Here is a 17,736-nt window from a genome sequence, read left to right on the forward strand (position 1 = left end):
TTACCATCCTCATCATCCCTTTCCCAAACCCAAATACCAACTACCAGCTCATAGTTTTTCTTCTTTTTATTCAAGCAATTTAAAAGTTTTTTGGTTTGTCCATTGTACATAGAACTATGTATTTTGTGTTCTCCTTTTACTAATTTATCAAATAAATATAATTTCCATTCTAGGCTGTCATTTATTTGTTTTTCATTCGACTTTAACATGGACTCTTCAAATAATTTACAAATACACGTACAGTTAAGGGATTCCTTCTTAATTTTGTATCATATTATATGATTTATATAGCCTTTGTTTTTTGTTTTTCTTTGTTTACTTTGCAGAGACCTAAAAAAGTCATATTCCATTTAAAGTTTTGCGTTTCAGTAAATACGTTTTCATTTGATTTATAAAGCGCGACCGTATTTGATATACATTTATATTTTGTATATGGAGTCGTAAACATTTATGCAGTTTCACTTGTGTGTGTTGTCTTTTATATAGGTTTTCAATTTCAGGGTATGTATGTCTTGCATATCGTTTACTAACAAAGGTACCTAAGATTTGCATTAGATGTGATTCAATTATCCTTCTACTTGAAGAGCCGATTAAATGGGCTGGAAATTTCGAAATTTCTAACTTTCGATCTTTTTTGCTTTCTCAGCTCCATTTCCTTTAGTTTTTGTCTTGTGAGATGTGAAACATGATATAAGTGTGATTCTTTTTGGACTTGACGCAACTTTATATGTATGTTTTATACTTTTATTCCTCCTTAATCGCTTATTGTTTTAAGTTTGCTTTGTTAGTGTGACTGGTAGCTTAAAAGGTAAAGAAAAAAGATATATTTTTTTATTGGTAATCATAATAAAAAGAAGAGCACTGTGCGCCTGACTGATTTTTAGCTATTTTTTTTCTTTTATTTTAATAGTTATTATATATGCTTGTTTGGTAAAAGTAAATAACACAGCGTTTTCTATGCAAATTAAAATTAAATTTGTGTTTCCTTCATTTACATTAAACAATTGTTTTGAACAAAACAGAACGCATTTTATGGCCTCGTAAAAACAATAAAAATGAGTAAATTAGGTATAGTAAAACTTAAAGCGAAGCGAAAACAATTACTTCAACTGATTCTGATTCTGATGCCCCTCTCAAATGATATAAATTGCACTCAGAACACATTTGGAAACGGCGGATTTTCCAGGGACAGGGACATATACAGGCCATACACCTCTTACAATCAAGTTATATATTACATACATGTTACTTATTGTACAAACTAGGGATTGGATTGGATTGGATTGGCTGCCGAACACACAGATAAGCCCGATCGTTCGATTGCAGAAAGCTGGGCGAACAAAATGCAAGCGGTATACGGTTTGCGATTTGGATATTACACATATAGATGGATTATTTGAAGCTTTGTCGGTTGCGGGGAGACTTGCAACTGGCCTCGGATGCATTTATCATATCAGTATATTTTGTAAGCTTAGTTGGAGTCAGCTCTATAACAATACGAATAATGATCTTTAGTATAAATATCTTCTTCGACGTTATTGGGAGAAAAAGAGGCGACGGAGCAGTGAGTATTATTGCCATGGGGAGGACTGGCTAATTCCTTATAGCGCGCTCTCTCCGTAAATATTTCGTTAGTTATATATATATATATAAGTGTCTATATATGTATTACATGTATATTTTGTTGCATATTTTTGTTTGTTCTATCGGGTAACGGCCAAAGAAGGGACTTTGATGATGGGGAAAATTCCAATTTGGATGCCTGACAAAAGACACTCAAAGAAATGTTCCTCGCATCACTAGAGATTCCCAGGCGTACTCCTCTTCATGTGGAAATCTTCTTCGTCTCAAGGCAAACAAATGCGCTTTGCCCCAGTATTTAAACAATAATTTAAAGTACAAACTAATTATTAAATTATGTGTGTGTGTGTGTGTGTGTGTGTGTATATGCAACTTGTATATAGATGTACGGCATAATTGTATAAACACAGACAGAGAGATAGAGCGATAGCTGGGGTTCCTGCTCCTCGGCAACTGCAGTTGCGCTTATGGCGCTTATGTGGGGCAAAGAACCTTCAGGATGTAGTCCGTGAGGAGGGCCGGAACTGTCGGGCTGTCCTCGTTGATGGCCTTGAGAACTGAAAGGGAATTACAGGTTAGAGAGACCTATACAATAGTCAATTAGGTTAGGGCCAAGATACTTACTCTTGATCAGGACCTGTAGGGACTGGTTGTTGGGCGTGCCGTTCTCCAGGTGATACGGAATGACAGTGGTCAAGTACTTGGGTTCGGGACCTGCAGGGGGTGTATGTTATTCGATATTCAATATTATACATAAAGTTATGAAAGCTGGTCGAAACTCACCCTGGAACTTGCCGCGCTTCTTCTCCACATGGTATTGCCGCCGCTTGTTCTGGACAGCCAGGAGCAGCGAGATGAAGGAGTTCTTCAGCTCCTTCTCGAACTCCAGCTCGTCGCGCAGGGCCAGCTCGTTGATGAGGGTCTCGCTCAGCTCCTGGATCAGCACCTCCATCTCCATGTACAATTCATTCAGCTGTGTCGTGGTCAGATATTGCAGTTCTGGGGAAGATTTTTATTATAATTATGAATAATTATGGATATTGTAGCTCGCATGCTTACTTTCCGCATAGAGGGGCGCTCCCAGGACCTCTCGCGCCTTCTCGATGACCTCCGAATCGCAGTTATCCGGCTCGTCCAGTGGGCTCTCGGCCTCGTCCATGATGTCGTCGATCTCCTTGATCACCTCCTCCACCGTCTTGATCGGCTGATCGTCCAGATCCCCATTCAATCCGTTGAGGATCAGGGCGTGCATGTCTAGGTCGTTGGCCACCGCCTCGTCCTCGCTGGCCAAATCGTTGAACTCATCGCCCGGAGTCTGGGCATCCAGCCCGGATCCTCCAGATCCCGAACCGTTGCTGTGTGGATACGCCTGCTGGCTCTGGCTTTGCAGCTGCTGCTGCTGGTTGCGCATCTGCTGCTGCTGCTTTGTGTGGTTCTGGCCCAGATTCAGGGTGGGCATGTGCATCTGACGGGTGTACGACTTGGACCAGTCGATGGGCAGAATGTTGCCGAAATTGCCAGTGATGGTCCACCACATTCTGGGGAAAATAAAATAGGAAAGTCATGATTGATACTTGTTTAAATTAACTGTATTTAGAATAGATTTAAAAATTATAAGCTAAAATGAATCCACTTTGATTCCTAAGAGTTGATAAATGTGTAACCGCTTAAAATCTAAAATTTCAACCGAATTTTCTGACAAGAAAACCCATTTTGTAAATCGTAGAGCTCAGGGCCATCTTCAAGATTTACATGGCAGGCGAAAGAAACGCCATTTATTGGAGTGCCTTGGCAGCCAGTAATGAGTTTTTTTTTCCTTTCATCATCCTGCCATTCTTTTCACAGTTCTTGGCACCTCTTTGCCACACATTTTCCGGATTTTCTTCCCAGCCCCGTACCGCGCAAAATGCTCATTTGGGCCGACAAATGTTCCATGTACTTGTCGCCACCCACAAAACTCGAGAGCTTACACACTTTATTGGGCAGGCGAGTGTGGGAAAGAACTGGCACAATAAACTGCCAAGTGCTGCTCGCTTTTCTTTCTTTTTTTAAGTTTTTTTAAGGGGGGCCTAAGCAACTGACAAATCGCCTCTCTGGCAATCATGCACATCGTTTCCGAAGATAATGAGGCAGATGCAGTGCAGTTGCAGTTGCATCTCGAATTATGGAGACTAATGCCAATGGGGAAGTTACGTATAAACATAAAGTCGTACTTCGATAACTGCAACTTTCAGTTTTTCTTCAAAAGCAACAATAATTTATGTTGCATTTTTCCAACTAACCAAAGATCTGACACCCTACCGAAACTCTATAGCGTGTATGAAAAAGTTGAAGAGACTTATTTTACTAGTTAAATGAACCCATGGTGAACAAAATCGGTTCATTAGAACAGATAAATGCCATACCAAAACTAAACAATTTTTTTTAATAAGGGAGCTTACATTACTGGGAAACCAAACTCACCTATGTGAAGCATTTTGACAATGCAATTTTTTCAACTGGTATAATAAAAAGCAGACAACTGTAGGTGTTCCATTCCTTTCTGCCCAACCATCAATTGTTCATTTTATAGATATTTCACTGTAGTCTTTACCCCTACACCCATTCAATTCCCTTGGCCTTTGGCAATGAGCCCACATGTATTGCAGATACAGAAGAGTTTGTCAGTCAGACAGTTTGTCTGTCTCGAGTTTGCTGGCACATTTGCTATCAAATTTCATGATCATTGCCAATCATTTAATTGCCCCTCGGCTCCCAGTTTGCCCACCGATTTCCGACCGACTTCTCAGTGGATTTACCCCATAATTATTCATGCTCTACATTGCCAGGCAATTGACTGCACTTTGTTGATTAGTTGAAGATGAGTCACTTCAAATGGGGGGATTTATTGGGGGGGTTAGAAAAGCTGAGTGGATTTGGTAAATGACTACCTGATGGGAAATCCGACCAAAGAGCATTCAGGCTATAATTGTGTTATTGGCTTTTATGAGGTAAATGATAGGTCCAATAGGTCGAAACACTTAATTCGACTAACTGAATATAAATATCATAAAATTGTATGTTTAATAAATCCAATCAGTCGATATTTAAGTAATGAGGCCATTAACAATAGACAAATCAATTTAAAATTGTGTGACAAGAAGTCGTTGAAATTCGTACCTATTTTATTCTTCATTTTTATAGTGACCCCAATACCATACCATACATATAGCCCACCCTTTTAGACAAACGAACTTCCGTACGTCATTCCATTTTTCACGAAAAGAACAAATATTTTTTATGACAACAATGGAAATTTATTTTTAAATTTCGGCCCAACATTTTTATGGGCCCATCCCAACGAAGAATAAAAAAACCGAATACAAATTCGATTTTTCACTGGAATTTTATGCTTAAATCTACAAAGTATAAATATGCAACAAATAAAAATACAGCGATGCATGGGTGAGGAATGCTGATGCATTTGCAAATCTTGCAAAATAACAACAGACAAATAATACACTAGAAATAAAAACAGATGCTAAAAGAAAAACAAAGGCAAGTGGAATGGAAAATAAAAGCAGAAGAGATGAGAAATGTGCGAAACAAGCAGAGCGCATAAATTGTTCGTGACAACACGCGGGGGGTGCTGATTACTGGGATGATTATGTGCCCAGGGGCTTCAAGAGGGGACCTGCGTCAGGTAAACGAATATATATTCGTACAAACAGTGCGTTTCATAACACACTTTAAGCATGACACATGAGTTTACAAACTTGAAGACGAAATTTTCAAGAAAAAACATTTTTACACGTTTGTCTGGAACTGAATTTGGCTGTATACCTAGAAAAATTGAGAGAAGAAAGGAAAAAGCAGGAAAGAGAATCCATGTTTTCACTAATTCGAAAAGAAACGTTCTTGAAATCAAGACGAAAATGATCTTAAATTTTTTAAATGTTAATCGGTTTTGAAATATAGTTAAAAGTAGTCTCAATGTTATTTCTCGAGTCTAAAGAAGTCTCGCAAACCAAGAACACATAATTATTGACTACGTAAAGTTGATTTTGAATCGATCTTGACTCACTTTTAAGAATGGCAGTTCGGTTTTGAGAGCTGTTTTTTCTAAGTGGATCTTGACCTCTTAGACCTTTCATTGCAGTGATTCTACTCAACTCCTCAACTGAATTTAAAACATATTATATTAGAACATTGCATTTTAGATTATATTATTAAAATGTAGAATTTTCTAGTCTGAAATATAGTAGCTGGCCCAGCTCTGTTGATACGCACTGTAGTGCACAGCCACACTGGCAAATATGTGAATTTGTCTAGTGCAGGGGCTGTATCTCAGTTCGGTATGTGTCGAGGCCGCTATATAATTTATATATGTATATTTGAGCACATATATATGTATATGCATACGTGTTCCATTGAATACCCTACGTGTCTGTGATGTGGGCAACACTTTTGGAGCACACAATGATGTTGGTCGGCGGAGAAGAAGAGGCGGACAGATTACGAATGAATATTTAAACTGCCATCAAAGCACACTAATTACGGAGCACTCACTCCGCCGGACGGACAACTCTTTCGTTTCGGACTCGGTCTCGAACCCGTACCCGTACCCGTACCCGGCTAATCTAACTCGGAAATGTGGACTCTCGGGTATCAAGTGGATTCATACGCACTAAAATTGACACATCACAATTTGTGCTGTTGGCAGTCGTCGAGTCACAAAATTTGGGTCACAGCGGATGAGTAGGCATTATCTGGGGGTCCAGAACTAATGATGTATGACCGTGTTTTATTTATTTCAAAAATGAATTGGGACACTTAAGACCATTTTTGTGTTCTTCTGGCATTTTTAGTTAACTATCAACTGTAATATTTCCCTTTATTAAGAACTTCCTTAAGTTTCCCTACGCTTCTGTCTGCCCATCTTCTTGTTCTTCTGGGGCCTTCATCTCTGCACAACTCATTTCCTTATCGCTGACAACCAATTCAGATTGCGGCCCCAACTCCCTGACTTTGGCTGCTGCCCCCATTCCGTGCCCCCCAACTTGGCATTCCACAAATTTCCATCATCGACTTGGCCAATTAGTGCACAGGCAATTATAATAACGGGCCTCATATGTTATGAAGATGGGATCTACACCCTGACCACTTATCACAATTCAAACTCTTTTCGGGAGCGCTTTCGCTTTTTGGGGGGTCTTATCTTTCGGGGGAGCGGTGACCCTGACCCGATAGTTCGAGGCGTGGCACATCCAAACGATAGGCAGTCAAATATGAATGGTGCCACATGTTCACATGTCCGACAATTAGCAGTTTTAGTCTCGAAAAACGCCCCACGAAACATGAGCTCATCATTTGGACAAAACAAACATCATATTTAATAACGAAAATGGGGTGGGGCAGAACCGAAGGTTAAAATACTCTTAGTAAATAGAATAGGAAAATGTTTTTGTCATCTTTGTCTTTAGAAATTCAAGTATTATTTTAAAATTAAAGTTTGCCTTTTAAAGACTTCAATATTGTTTAAAAAGTTATAATATCCACTTGCTTAGGGTAAAAGCAATGAAATAAAACCACAAATTCAAGTTGATGAAAATTTATGATGGAAATGGAAATATTTTAATGGATTTTAATTGTGTGTACTTAGATAACCAAATAAATTTGTGTCTCCGGGAGATGAATCAGCGTCGCACAAATTGGCCATTCGATCATGATGACGTCCATGATGATGATGATGGTTTGTGGTGGTGGTAATGATGAAGATGATGACGATCAGTCAAACTGTCCAAGTGTCCCACTGTCGTACCCCCCACTTTTTATTTTTACTCAATTGGCTTCATTTCGCCCACGGTGTGTTGACTGTTTTTTCTTTCTTTTTTTTTTTTTGTATTTTCAAGATAATTGTGCTTGGCATTTTCGTATATCTGTTTTGACTTCCCCCAAATTGGAATTTCATAGGAAATGAATTTTTTTGTGGCTCTATTCGCCACGAAAAACGAAGAAATAACTTTCTAATACGTTTGGAGGTATTTCTCGGGCCTTCAAAGGGAAATGGGAAAATATGTGTAATGAGTAACGAAGATGCCTTTATAAAGGCCCCCAAGCCTTAGCCTAAAGATTCTAAAAAAGGTGATAGCACGAAACGTTTATAATTCGTTTTTCCAGCTTAATCTTAACATACGTAATAAATTGGGATTGACGGATTTTCGAAACAAAAGTGGTACTAATTTCTGAATGATAAATTGAATTTGTAAAAGTAAGTTACCAGGTCATTGTGAACCATAAACAAGAAAGAAGAAATAAATTTAAAGCTGGGTTTGTTTTGGTCTTAAGAAATTCAGTTGTTCAGAAATTCAATGAGATACTATACCAACACTATTTTGGTAGAAGAAAATGCATATAAAACTGAGGGACGGAGGTGTCCTATCAGGTTTCTCAGGCTGTTTTACAATTTCAAATGTTTGTTTCGACGGCTATTGTTGTCTTCAGTTTGTTGTTTTGCATTTTAAGGTTCGTTCACACGTATTTTCACTCAACCACAACGAGCTCAACAATCGCACTCTTAATTTTCGGCAACTTGCAGTTGCCAGACAAGACCACTTGAAACTACTTGATACCCTCCAAATGGGAATCCATTACTTTATTACTTTAATATTATTTTTTATACGTATCATAGAATACAACAGCAAAATAAAAAACTTTTCTTTCGAGAGGGATTATGTTTTTCAGAAATATTTTAGGTACGTAGCAAACAGATATAAAGAAAGATTGTGTTTGTAAATCACATCCAAGTTCACATGAATGAATTTATATAGAGTATCATTCACACCGAGTTGAAATGTTTTTTTTTTACATAACATTAACTAGCCATTTCTGTATTAATTATTTTTCCCAAGGGGGAACTGAGACGGTTAAATCGGTTAGATTTTGGGGTGTTAGCTTTTTTCGGTTTGTTGTCTTACCTAGTTCATTGTGCGGAGTGTGAAAGTTTTCGCTTTTTGCCTTTACCTTTTCCCCGTCCCTTGGAAAACCCAGAGTGGCCCTATGGTGCTTAATTTATGGCCAAAGTAATATAACCCAATGTTAAGAAAGTCATAAAAAGTCATTCTCAAAGAAAACAAAACATTAAATCAAAACCTTGATTTTATATTATTGTAGTTATTATAATCCATTGCCGTTTGTAAGCTTTTTTCCCACACTCTGCGCTGTTATTTTTTTGAACTCATGTGTCGATATTTGCTGCGACAGCCAATACATGGATAGAAAAATGTCACCACAAACTAAAACACACACTTGGAGAGTGTAAAAACTAAAATAAGAAAAAAAATCATGTATTGCACACACTTCAAAGTGTTTCTAATTTTAGGCCGTTCACACTTTGCGTTGGCACAGGAGCCACATAGCCTATATAGTCGATCCGAATTCAAATCGAGGTGTGTGTTAATGGACGAAACACAGAGGAGTGGAGAGGATGGAATAGGATGGGGAGTCCAAATCGGGGACACGAGAAATGACATCGGTGACAATAGCAAAAGAGCTGGGGGAGTTGCTTTCGATTTGGTTTCAAGGCTACACAGCTCGAAAATCAGTCAAAAACTATATATGAAATATATATTGCATTATATTAAAGTGAGCTTACAAGTTTGGTAGTAATAACAGCAATATCTTTATTATTTGATACCATCATCTGATCTGTTAATAATTTTTTTTTTGCGTAAACAAAACAATTTAAAATGAAAAATTCACACTTTAAAGCGGGGATTTGCCATTTTGTTTGTGTTGCGTGCCTGGGCAAAATCAATTTATAATTAATTTGTATAAGTAGGCCATTAACATTAACAAAACGCGCGAGAGAGCCACGAAAGAGTGAGAAACTGGGCGATATCTATGGCTTCGGTTTCGGTTTGCATTCTCCATGGTAATCTAACAGCGTCCGAAACCGCAGAAGAAAATGTTTCCAGTTATGAGGCCCATAAACAAATAACAGCAAAAATGCAAACAAAACAAAAACCCATAGCACACATATCTTTCAGGTATACTATTATACATGTAGCATAGTAGAGAAGAAGCAACGACCGCGAAGAATCAGCTTACTGTGAAGACTCGATTGGGGAGGGGGGCTCACATACGATCTCAATTCCGAAGAAGAAAGATTGGTCGAAAATAGCACAAAAGTCAGTCAGTCGGCTCCAATTTAAGGTAATATCATATCAGCAAAGTTAATTCTTAACATAAGGTGGCTTTAATCCAATCCTGATAATAATTCAGGAGAATCAGCTTACTGATTACTAGATTGGGGGCTCTCATACGGTCTCAAGAAAAACGTTGGCCGAAAATAGCAGAAGAATCCGTAAGTTGGTTTAGCTTTAAGGTAATATCATATCAGCAAAGTTAATTTTTAAGATAATGGTAGATTTTAATCCAATCTTGATAATAAATCAGAAGACAGAAGAAGACTATATGGGCGGCTCACTTAGGATCTCAAATTGGAAAAGAAAGTTGATCGAAAAAAGCACAAAAAGCTCAGTTATGCATAGTTATTTGGTAGTATAATGGTAGGTTTCATTAAAATCCTGATAATAAAGTGTTACATTGCTAAACAAAGTCCGGTTTCCCCGGGTTTTTCTTCATTTTTCCTTCCTAAGTAATGCGTAACTTGGCCGAGATGTCAGCCAGTTAAGTAAGCACGTTATGCAAAAGAGTTATTCAAACGAGCAGACAGTCGCCCCCGCAGGCGACAGGCTTTGTTGTTTTTTCAATTCAAGGACTGTTATGAGTCGTCTGTTGGCGGATCCTCCGTTGAAGCATCCTTGGCTCATCCTTGGAGCCCCATATCCACTTCCCACTCCTGCGATTCAATGCCAGATGCAGATGCCGATGCAGTTGCAGATACAAAGAAGATTCAGATTCCACGGCAAGGGCTCAGCTCAATTATACAATGCCCGTACTTAACTCTCTTTTACCCCCAGTTTTGGCCCTAAATTGTTCTCTCTTTTCTCCCAGGCTTTGTCCTTGACTGTATTTCAAATGTTATTTTTTTGTTGCTCTTCGTTTTGTTTGTTTGTTTGCCCTCTTATTTTGTTGATGATGTAATATTGCCGCAGGCAAAGACTCCTGCTCCGTTTCTGAGCTTGTGCTGTATTAGTCATCCGATACAGATAGATATATACATATCTCTTCGATGGCAGCCAGACATTTCTAATATTCGAATGGCGCCCCAAAAACAGTTATCCTTTCTCCTTGGCAAATTGAGTGAGGTTAGGTTGGGCAATTAGCATTCGGAATGGGGTGTATTTTCGAGTTTTGGGTGTATAATACATATATATATATATAGTTTGTGTGACTAGTAGATGGCCTGTGCTGTGTCCCCGGGCGACGCCTCGCAAACAATGCCCAAAAGGTTAACGTCCTTTGGCCCCCTGGCTTTAGGCTTTAGATTGCAGCCAACCCCTATGGGCCGGGTCCGAAAAGTCGTTGCGGCCAGGAAATGGCACTCATGCAATCCCCCCACCTCCCTTGGCCACCCCTCAGTTCCTTTTGCCCGCTTTAATGCATTCAAATTGATAAGTATTCAGCGCCATCTCACTCCTTCTCGCAAAACACGCATACGACACGTTGTCGGCATGACTCATCCAGCGGATACGGATACGGAACTACCCGACTAGTATTCCTGTCGCAAAGGCCACACGGAGAGAAATCAGAACTCAGTCACTACAATTTTGTCATAGGAAATATGCACATTTCATGTCAAATATATAAGCAATGCAAAGATAGTATCGATTTAAATTGGAAATGTCCCTTTATTCCTACTGTATACATAACTATTATAGCACCAGATATGATAGGTTCTTCACTTTTAACCATTATTATAACTTTCATTATATATGTTTTTCTTCAGTGTAAAAGTTTTATTATTGTTTTTATTCGCCACTTATGTCAGAGGGCGGGTTTTTTGCCCGCTAGGCCGTGTCCTGTTAACCAACCCCCAGTCGAACATCCCCCGCCGAAGACACTTCTGATTATTTATAGCAGCGACCCCTTATTAATTGATTACCATGCAGTTCAGTGGCTGCCCTCGACTTTGAAGAAAGTCCGATCAGAGCTTGGGTTTCGGCTAACCCAAAGCAAGTCCTTGGCTAATACTGTCATTACCAGTCAATGAACTCAAATGAATAATTTATGACCGACTTTGTTGTGAGGTACATTGCATTTAACTGGTGGGAATCGAATTTAAATTGTCTAAATAAATACACAGAACAAATTCTGACGTTCTCATCTGAGTTGAAGATGTTCTTAAAAACAGAACGACATTTTTAAAGTTGATAATATTTTTATTTTGCTTAAACCAAGTTGAAATGGCGGTATTAACATTGTGTATCTCAACAAATAAACTATTAGTCCAGTCATTAGTGTTTACTTATCAAAAAGTTGATAAATAAACTCAACTTAACCTTTCTCTTCTCACCATTACGTTCTAATATTGAGAAAATTGATACCAAAATGTCCTTACAGGGTTTCAAGAACAAATGTTCTCAATTCAAGAACAGTGTACTTGAATAATTCTTTCTGTGTAGAAATAAAGATATATTAGAACTAAAACTCAAAAGAACTCTTAAATGTTCTGCTGCTTCTGGACCTCCTTAAGCGCATTGCGATCTTGGCACTGATTTCAAAGTCGTAGAAGGCCGCAAAACAGTCAACAGGTTCCCCAACCAAATACCGAATACTATACACTTATACCATTTACCAATTAAGAGCAATCAACGCTTCGGCATTTGTTTGTCTGCAGCCAAATGAATTTGCTGATGTAAGATCTCGAGTGTAGAGATGCCACCATTACCATTGCGTGTGGTCAATTAATAAACGAATGCTCTAATAGACCGGACTGTAGATCGCTAAAAGCCCCACTTCCTCTGTGTGTCCACCTTGATCAACAGCCCCCCCTGATAAAGCGAGCTGTCCATAAAAAACGAAGCAGCTGTTGGCATTTGCCTTAAATGGTTGCGAACGAGTTTTTTTCGCTGCACAGGCAATAATGCTTATGATCAACTTGGGAAATGCATTAAAGAAAAAGATGATCGCTGTTGGGTAATATGCGATAGACAGATGAAGTTTTAAGATGATGTGCATAATTTAAATATTTCATATTTTGTATATATCTAAACTAATCATTAAGAGTTTTATTAAAACTAAACAATGTTAGTTAATTTCTTTGTACAACTTAAAGACCATACTATGAGGGTTCCCAAAATAAAAAGAGACTTGAAATCTTAGGCAAGCTATACACGATATTCACTATCTCCGAATTTAGCTAAGGAATGGAGATTATTTAATACGACAGAGGGCAGATGCAAGTTGTGCACCCAGGATGCAGGACATTGAACCCTGGCCCGAAACGGGAATCGATTGAGGTCTTGGGGACTTGGCCGCAAAAGTGGGTCGCCAGCAACAATTCAATTATGAGCAAAAAGTCTCCATCGGCACCTTTTCGGCCCATGTCGCGTGTTTCGGCCGAAAGAAAGAAAAGAAACCGAACTGAAACGAACCGAACCGGAAGAATGCTGGCCATATGGAGCGGATTTTATATGTGCCATAAGCCCCAGTCGTACTTGGCATATGGTCAGCTCGATTACGATTACGAATCGTGCCTGTACTACGTAGTACGGATTATACCCTCTATAGAGGGGTATGGATCTATAACCATGAATGGATATGTATCCTTTTTTATTTTAAAAGATAACGTATGAAAAAAAGTCTAGAATCTAAACTATATATTTTCCAATTAACTTTTCTCTTTCCCATTCTTGTTTTATAAGAGTCTGGGTTTCTTCATCTTGTCCCGCTGCCAAAAGCTTTTCCATGTTGACTCAACTTTCCGCTCGAAGGGAACTTCGTCCTTGGAGCAACTGCCACTAATCAGAGCGGAATGCAGTTGAGAACTTGGCCAATGGATTTAGTATGTATGCAAGTGCCACATATATATAGTTCCCAGGATAGGGACTGGACTGGAACAATAGAGCGACCTTCGGCCTCGGAAAACTCACTCAGCACAATTTCCACTGAACCATTATTAAATAAGGTAAATATTGACAGCAGGCGTTGGCGTCGCAACTGCGTTTAACGCCCCGAAACACAAGAACAAACCATTAGCATACAGCATCTGGGTTAGACCAATCGATATCCCTTATTTATCGTTGAGATCGGGGGAATGGGGATAAAGGAGATTTAAAGGTCACATTGGCTTGCTGGTAATAGGATGGTAAAAAAAAATCAGTTTTATTTCGAAAGGTCTTAAGAATAATAGAATATCTAAAACCAAACAACAGTTAGATCTATAAATGGATGTTTGTAGCGCCAAAACAGCACAGAAGTGCTGAATCAATTTGATTTTTTGATTTTTTCTTTGAAAATATTCAGATATCGTTGAGGAGTAAAAAAAACATTAGGACTTTTTTTAAAATTAAAACCAAGCATCTTTTAGTCCAAAACACCCTTGATACCCCTTGATTACAAAGGGAAAGAAGGAGAACAAAGGCAGTGACAGTTAGTTCGGCAGCACAAGATGCACTCGTGTGGGTGCGAAAGAGAGAGGGGGCCAGAGAAAGGTGGGGATAGGGGGATAGAGAGAGGGAAAGAGAGTGGGGGCAAGGTGAGAGCGATGGCAATGAATACTCGTAAAATGAAAAAACGCAATTAAGACAAACTGCAGCAGAGCGAACGACTTCGGTTGACTGCGCTGCTGCAGAGTTTTGTCATCTCTACACATTTCCAGCCTTCCAGGCGGTGGGGGCATGGGAAAGTGGAAGGGGGAGGGCCACAGCATCTGCATAGAGGTTAAAGAAGAATCACGAAGCAAAGGCAAAGGCAACGAGTTATTCATTCTGATTTACAGGCAAATATGTACGTATATAAATGATTATTCATTCTGTTGGTACAATTTGGAGCTGCAATTTCGATCATCGTATCTGAATTCCTCTAAATATTTTGGACACACATGTGGGTACCGATCTTTTTCAGTACAGCGCACAAGGAATACTAGAAATCTTTATTATGGGTTTTAGATGGGTTTTTCATTATAGATATAAAAATTCTTTAAAGAAACAGATAGATCGGTTAGGTTAATACGATTGTTAAATTGTAAAAATCGTAAGTAAAATTCCAGATACTTTATCCCAGGGTATCCCTTAGCGATTGCCCACTGTGTTTGTTAATTTGCACAGGATGTGAGTGAGTATTTGCGCTCGTAAAAACAAACACTCATACACATGGATCGCGGGTGTGCACGCGATTATCAAATTTATGGCTGATGTCAGCCGAGGGAAAAGAGGAAGAATGACAACCATATAGTATTATTGTTTTTTTTTTTTGCTGAATTTGCATTCAACTGCGGAATCTCTGAAAGCTGGAAAGTGAAGCGGCCTTTAAGAACCCTTTAGCCCCTCCTCCATTCCAGCCTCCCATAACTTTCACCCACCCTCTACTATCTTAAACTCTCCTCTCGGCGCCCAAGTTGCCCTGGTGGCTAATGCCCCATAAAGTGTTTATCTGGCCACTGGATATAAAATGATTTATTTCCCCCACCCTGCGGCCCCCTCTTTGTGTAATTGTCGCTTCCTCGACATAAGTGGACCAGTGGATTATAATGGGGCTTACTACGAAGGCGGTACTACGACTGACTACAGGGTGCCTTTGCCTCCGTTGCATCTACAAATACATATATGTATTTATGTATTTATGTACGAAGCGCAACAGTCGCCGAAAAACCAGATGAAAACAGCGAACGGCGAAAACTCCTGGTACTTTTATCGATCCAACAAGAAAGCAACACCCACCCTCCGCGTTCTGGGCAGGATTACGTCGTTATGTGGCGCCGGGCCTGAAACACTCGGCTAAGAGGGGTGGTCAGGGGTAGGGGTCAGGGGTCAGGGGTTACGGGGTAGCGGTCTGAGTTTAGAGCATGCGCACTTGCCACCCGCAGCGTCGCAATAGACACGAAAACACAAAACATCGCGGAATGCACTTTACATAACTCTAGGATTGGAATTGTCGCATGCGGCATCCTTATGTCAGATTGTTTTGGCTTACAAAATATACAAAACTCTGCCAAAATTTAGTATAAACCCAATATATTTTTCAAGATTTGATACATCCCTTGCTTAATATAGGACACCATTATGGTATTGAATTGATATGTTTGATGATATATTTTTAGAAACCTAATTTTGACAGATTCCCTCCCCTATAAGCTTGTTTTAAATCTATTATGAGTTGCTTTATAAGCAAATCATGGGTATCATATGGGTTAGTAAACTCACTGGCATTCATTCATGATCTCCTCCTGGCTGCGCACCTGCACCGGAGCCAACTCCTCGACGTTCTCCTCGTAGTTGCCGAAGCACTTGGTTATCTTCTCGTCGAACGTGTTGACCAGATCCTCCAGACTGCCGCCAAAGGTCTCCGTGAAGTTGTCCACATGATCACCGGCGGCCAGGGAGCGCTTCTCCAGGCCATCCAAACCCGAGCCGGAGCCCTCGCCTGGCACCAGGCCCACATCGGACAGGCCGAGATCTATGACCGAACCGCCGCCCTGCAGCGTATTGCAATTGGGGCTGATGGAGCCAGCTCCTCCGCCACCGCCACCGCCTCCTCCATTCTTGCTCACGTGAGCATCGCGCACAGCATCCTCCAGGAGGCGCAGCTTGGCCGCAACCGGCTTGCCGCCGGAGGAGGAGGAGGAGGAGTCCTTCAGATTCAGGTTGAGCGTGTCGTTGAGGGCGTTCTGGTTCGAGATGAAGTCGCAGCCTCCCCACTCGTCCGTCTCCTCGAACTTCGCCAACGGAGCCTCGAATTTTAGCTCGGCCATTTTGGTGCCGAGGTCACGCATGGCACGCGAAAGGGATTCTCTCAAGGATTCGGCGGAGGATTCCCCTTCCGATTCCGCTTGGATTTTCCTAAGGGGGCAGTGCTCTTTTGCGCGCTTCCCTTATTTTTCCTTCCCCTCAAAACAAACACACACGATTTTCCGTTTCCTTCGACTTTTCCGAACTGGCTGCAAAAATTTTGCAACCCCTAATATACGGCTGGTGCTTCTGGGCTCTGGGGGTTGAGCGGGGCTTTCGGCGGGGGAAGTGCCCCGGAAAACTGGACTCCGGGAGTACTGCGATTTCGGGCAGCTCCTCCAATGGGACTGATGGGACCACTTTGGACCACTTGTTTCCGTCTGTTTGTCACCTGCTCACGAGCACAATAAGAACACCAAACATAAAAAAACAAATCACACCAACTATATCGCGGCTCGGCTAATGTTTTGTTTTTATAATAATCTTTTTGTTTAGGTTTGTTTAGCGACAGCACTGCTTTCTTGCTTTCTTTCAAAACTTGAATTGAAAAAAATTGACTGGCTGAGTAGAGGTGGAAAAACATCGATGTAAACATCGATGACATCGATAATTTCAAAACATCGGTAATATCGATGTTGGTTGCTTACGTTTGCTTACGTTTAAACACAAAAATACTGAAAACAAGAAAGGAAGGCAACGTAAGCAAGCCGAAGTTTCTACACCCTTACCCGATTTTTAGAAAACTAAACTAATTATACAAATTTGAAGATAATTACAGAAAACGAAATATAACAGCCTATGTAATGTTTTGACATTAGTTACCCCATCGCTTCTATGTCAGCTAAATGATGAAGTCGTCCGATTTGATTTAAGTTTTATTGTAATTCTGAAATCTTAAAAGATTTATATTCCCAAGAGTGGAAGTTAATATGACAAAGCTATAGGATATAGTTGTCTTATATACTACCTGCAATATAAATAAGACTTTTGGGAAAGTTTCATCACGATAGCTTTAAAACTGAGAGACTAGTTTGCGTAGAAACGGACAGAGGGAAATGACTAGATCGACTGATCTAGTGATGCTGATCAAGAATATATATACTTTATGGGGTCGGATACGTCTCCTTTACCGCGTTGCAAACCTCTGACTGAAATCATTATACTCTCTGCAAAGTTATAAAAATATGACCGTCACTTAGACGATTTCACTGAACTGTTAAAACACTATGTTAAATCGTAACATTTCTGTTAAAGGGAGAGCGAAACTGAAACCGCCATCAATAAACTGTTAAACATATAAATAAGACACAAACCATTATTT

General features: G+C 39.9%; 1 protein-coding gene across 1 annotated transcript; it reads right to left on the bottom strand.

The window, feature by feature from the left end:
* Positions 1 to 51: 51 nt before the first annotated feature.
* Unc-76 (fasciculation and elongation protein Unc-76) lies at positions 52 to 16,963 on the bottom strand. The gene is made up of 5 exons (XM_017083861.4): positions 15,891 to 16,963; positions 2,641 to 3,119; positions 2,365 to 2,580; positions 2,206 to 2,295; positions 52 to 2,138 (listed from the first exon to the last, which is right to left on the bottom strand). Exons 1-5 carry the CDS (start codon positions 16,457 to 16,459, stop codon positions 2,056 to 2,058), a joined length of 1,437 nt encoding a protein of 478 aa, XP_016939350.2. The 5' UTR covers positions 16,460 to 16,963; the 3' UTR covers positions 52 to 2,055.
* Positions 16,964 to 17,736: the final 773 nt, after the last annotated feature.

This window comes from Drosophila suzukii, chromosome X (assembly GCF_043229965.1).
Source record: "Drosophila suzukii chromosome X, CBGP_Dsuzu_IsoJpt1.0, whole genome shotgun sequence".
Taxonomy (NCBI): domain Eukaryota; kingdom Metazoa; phylum Arthropoda; class Insecta; order Diptera; family Drosophilidae; genus Drosophila; species Drosophila suzukii.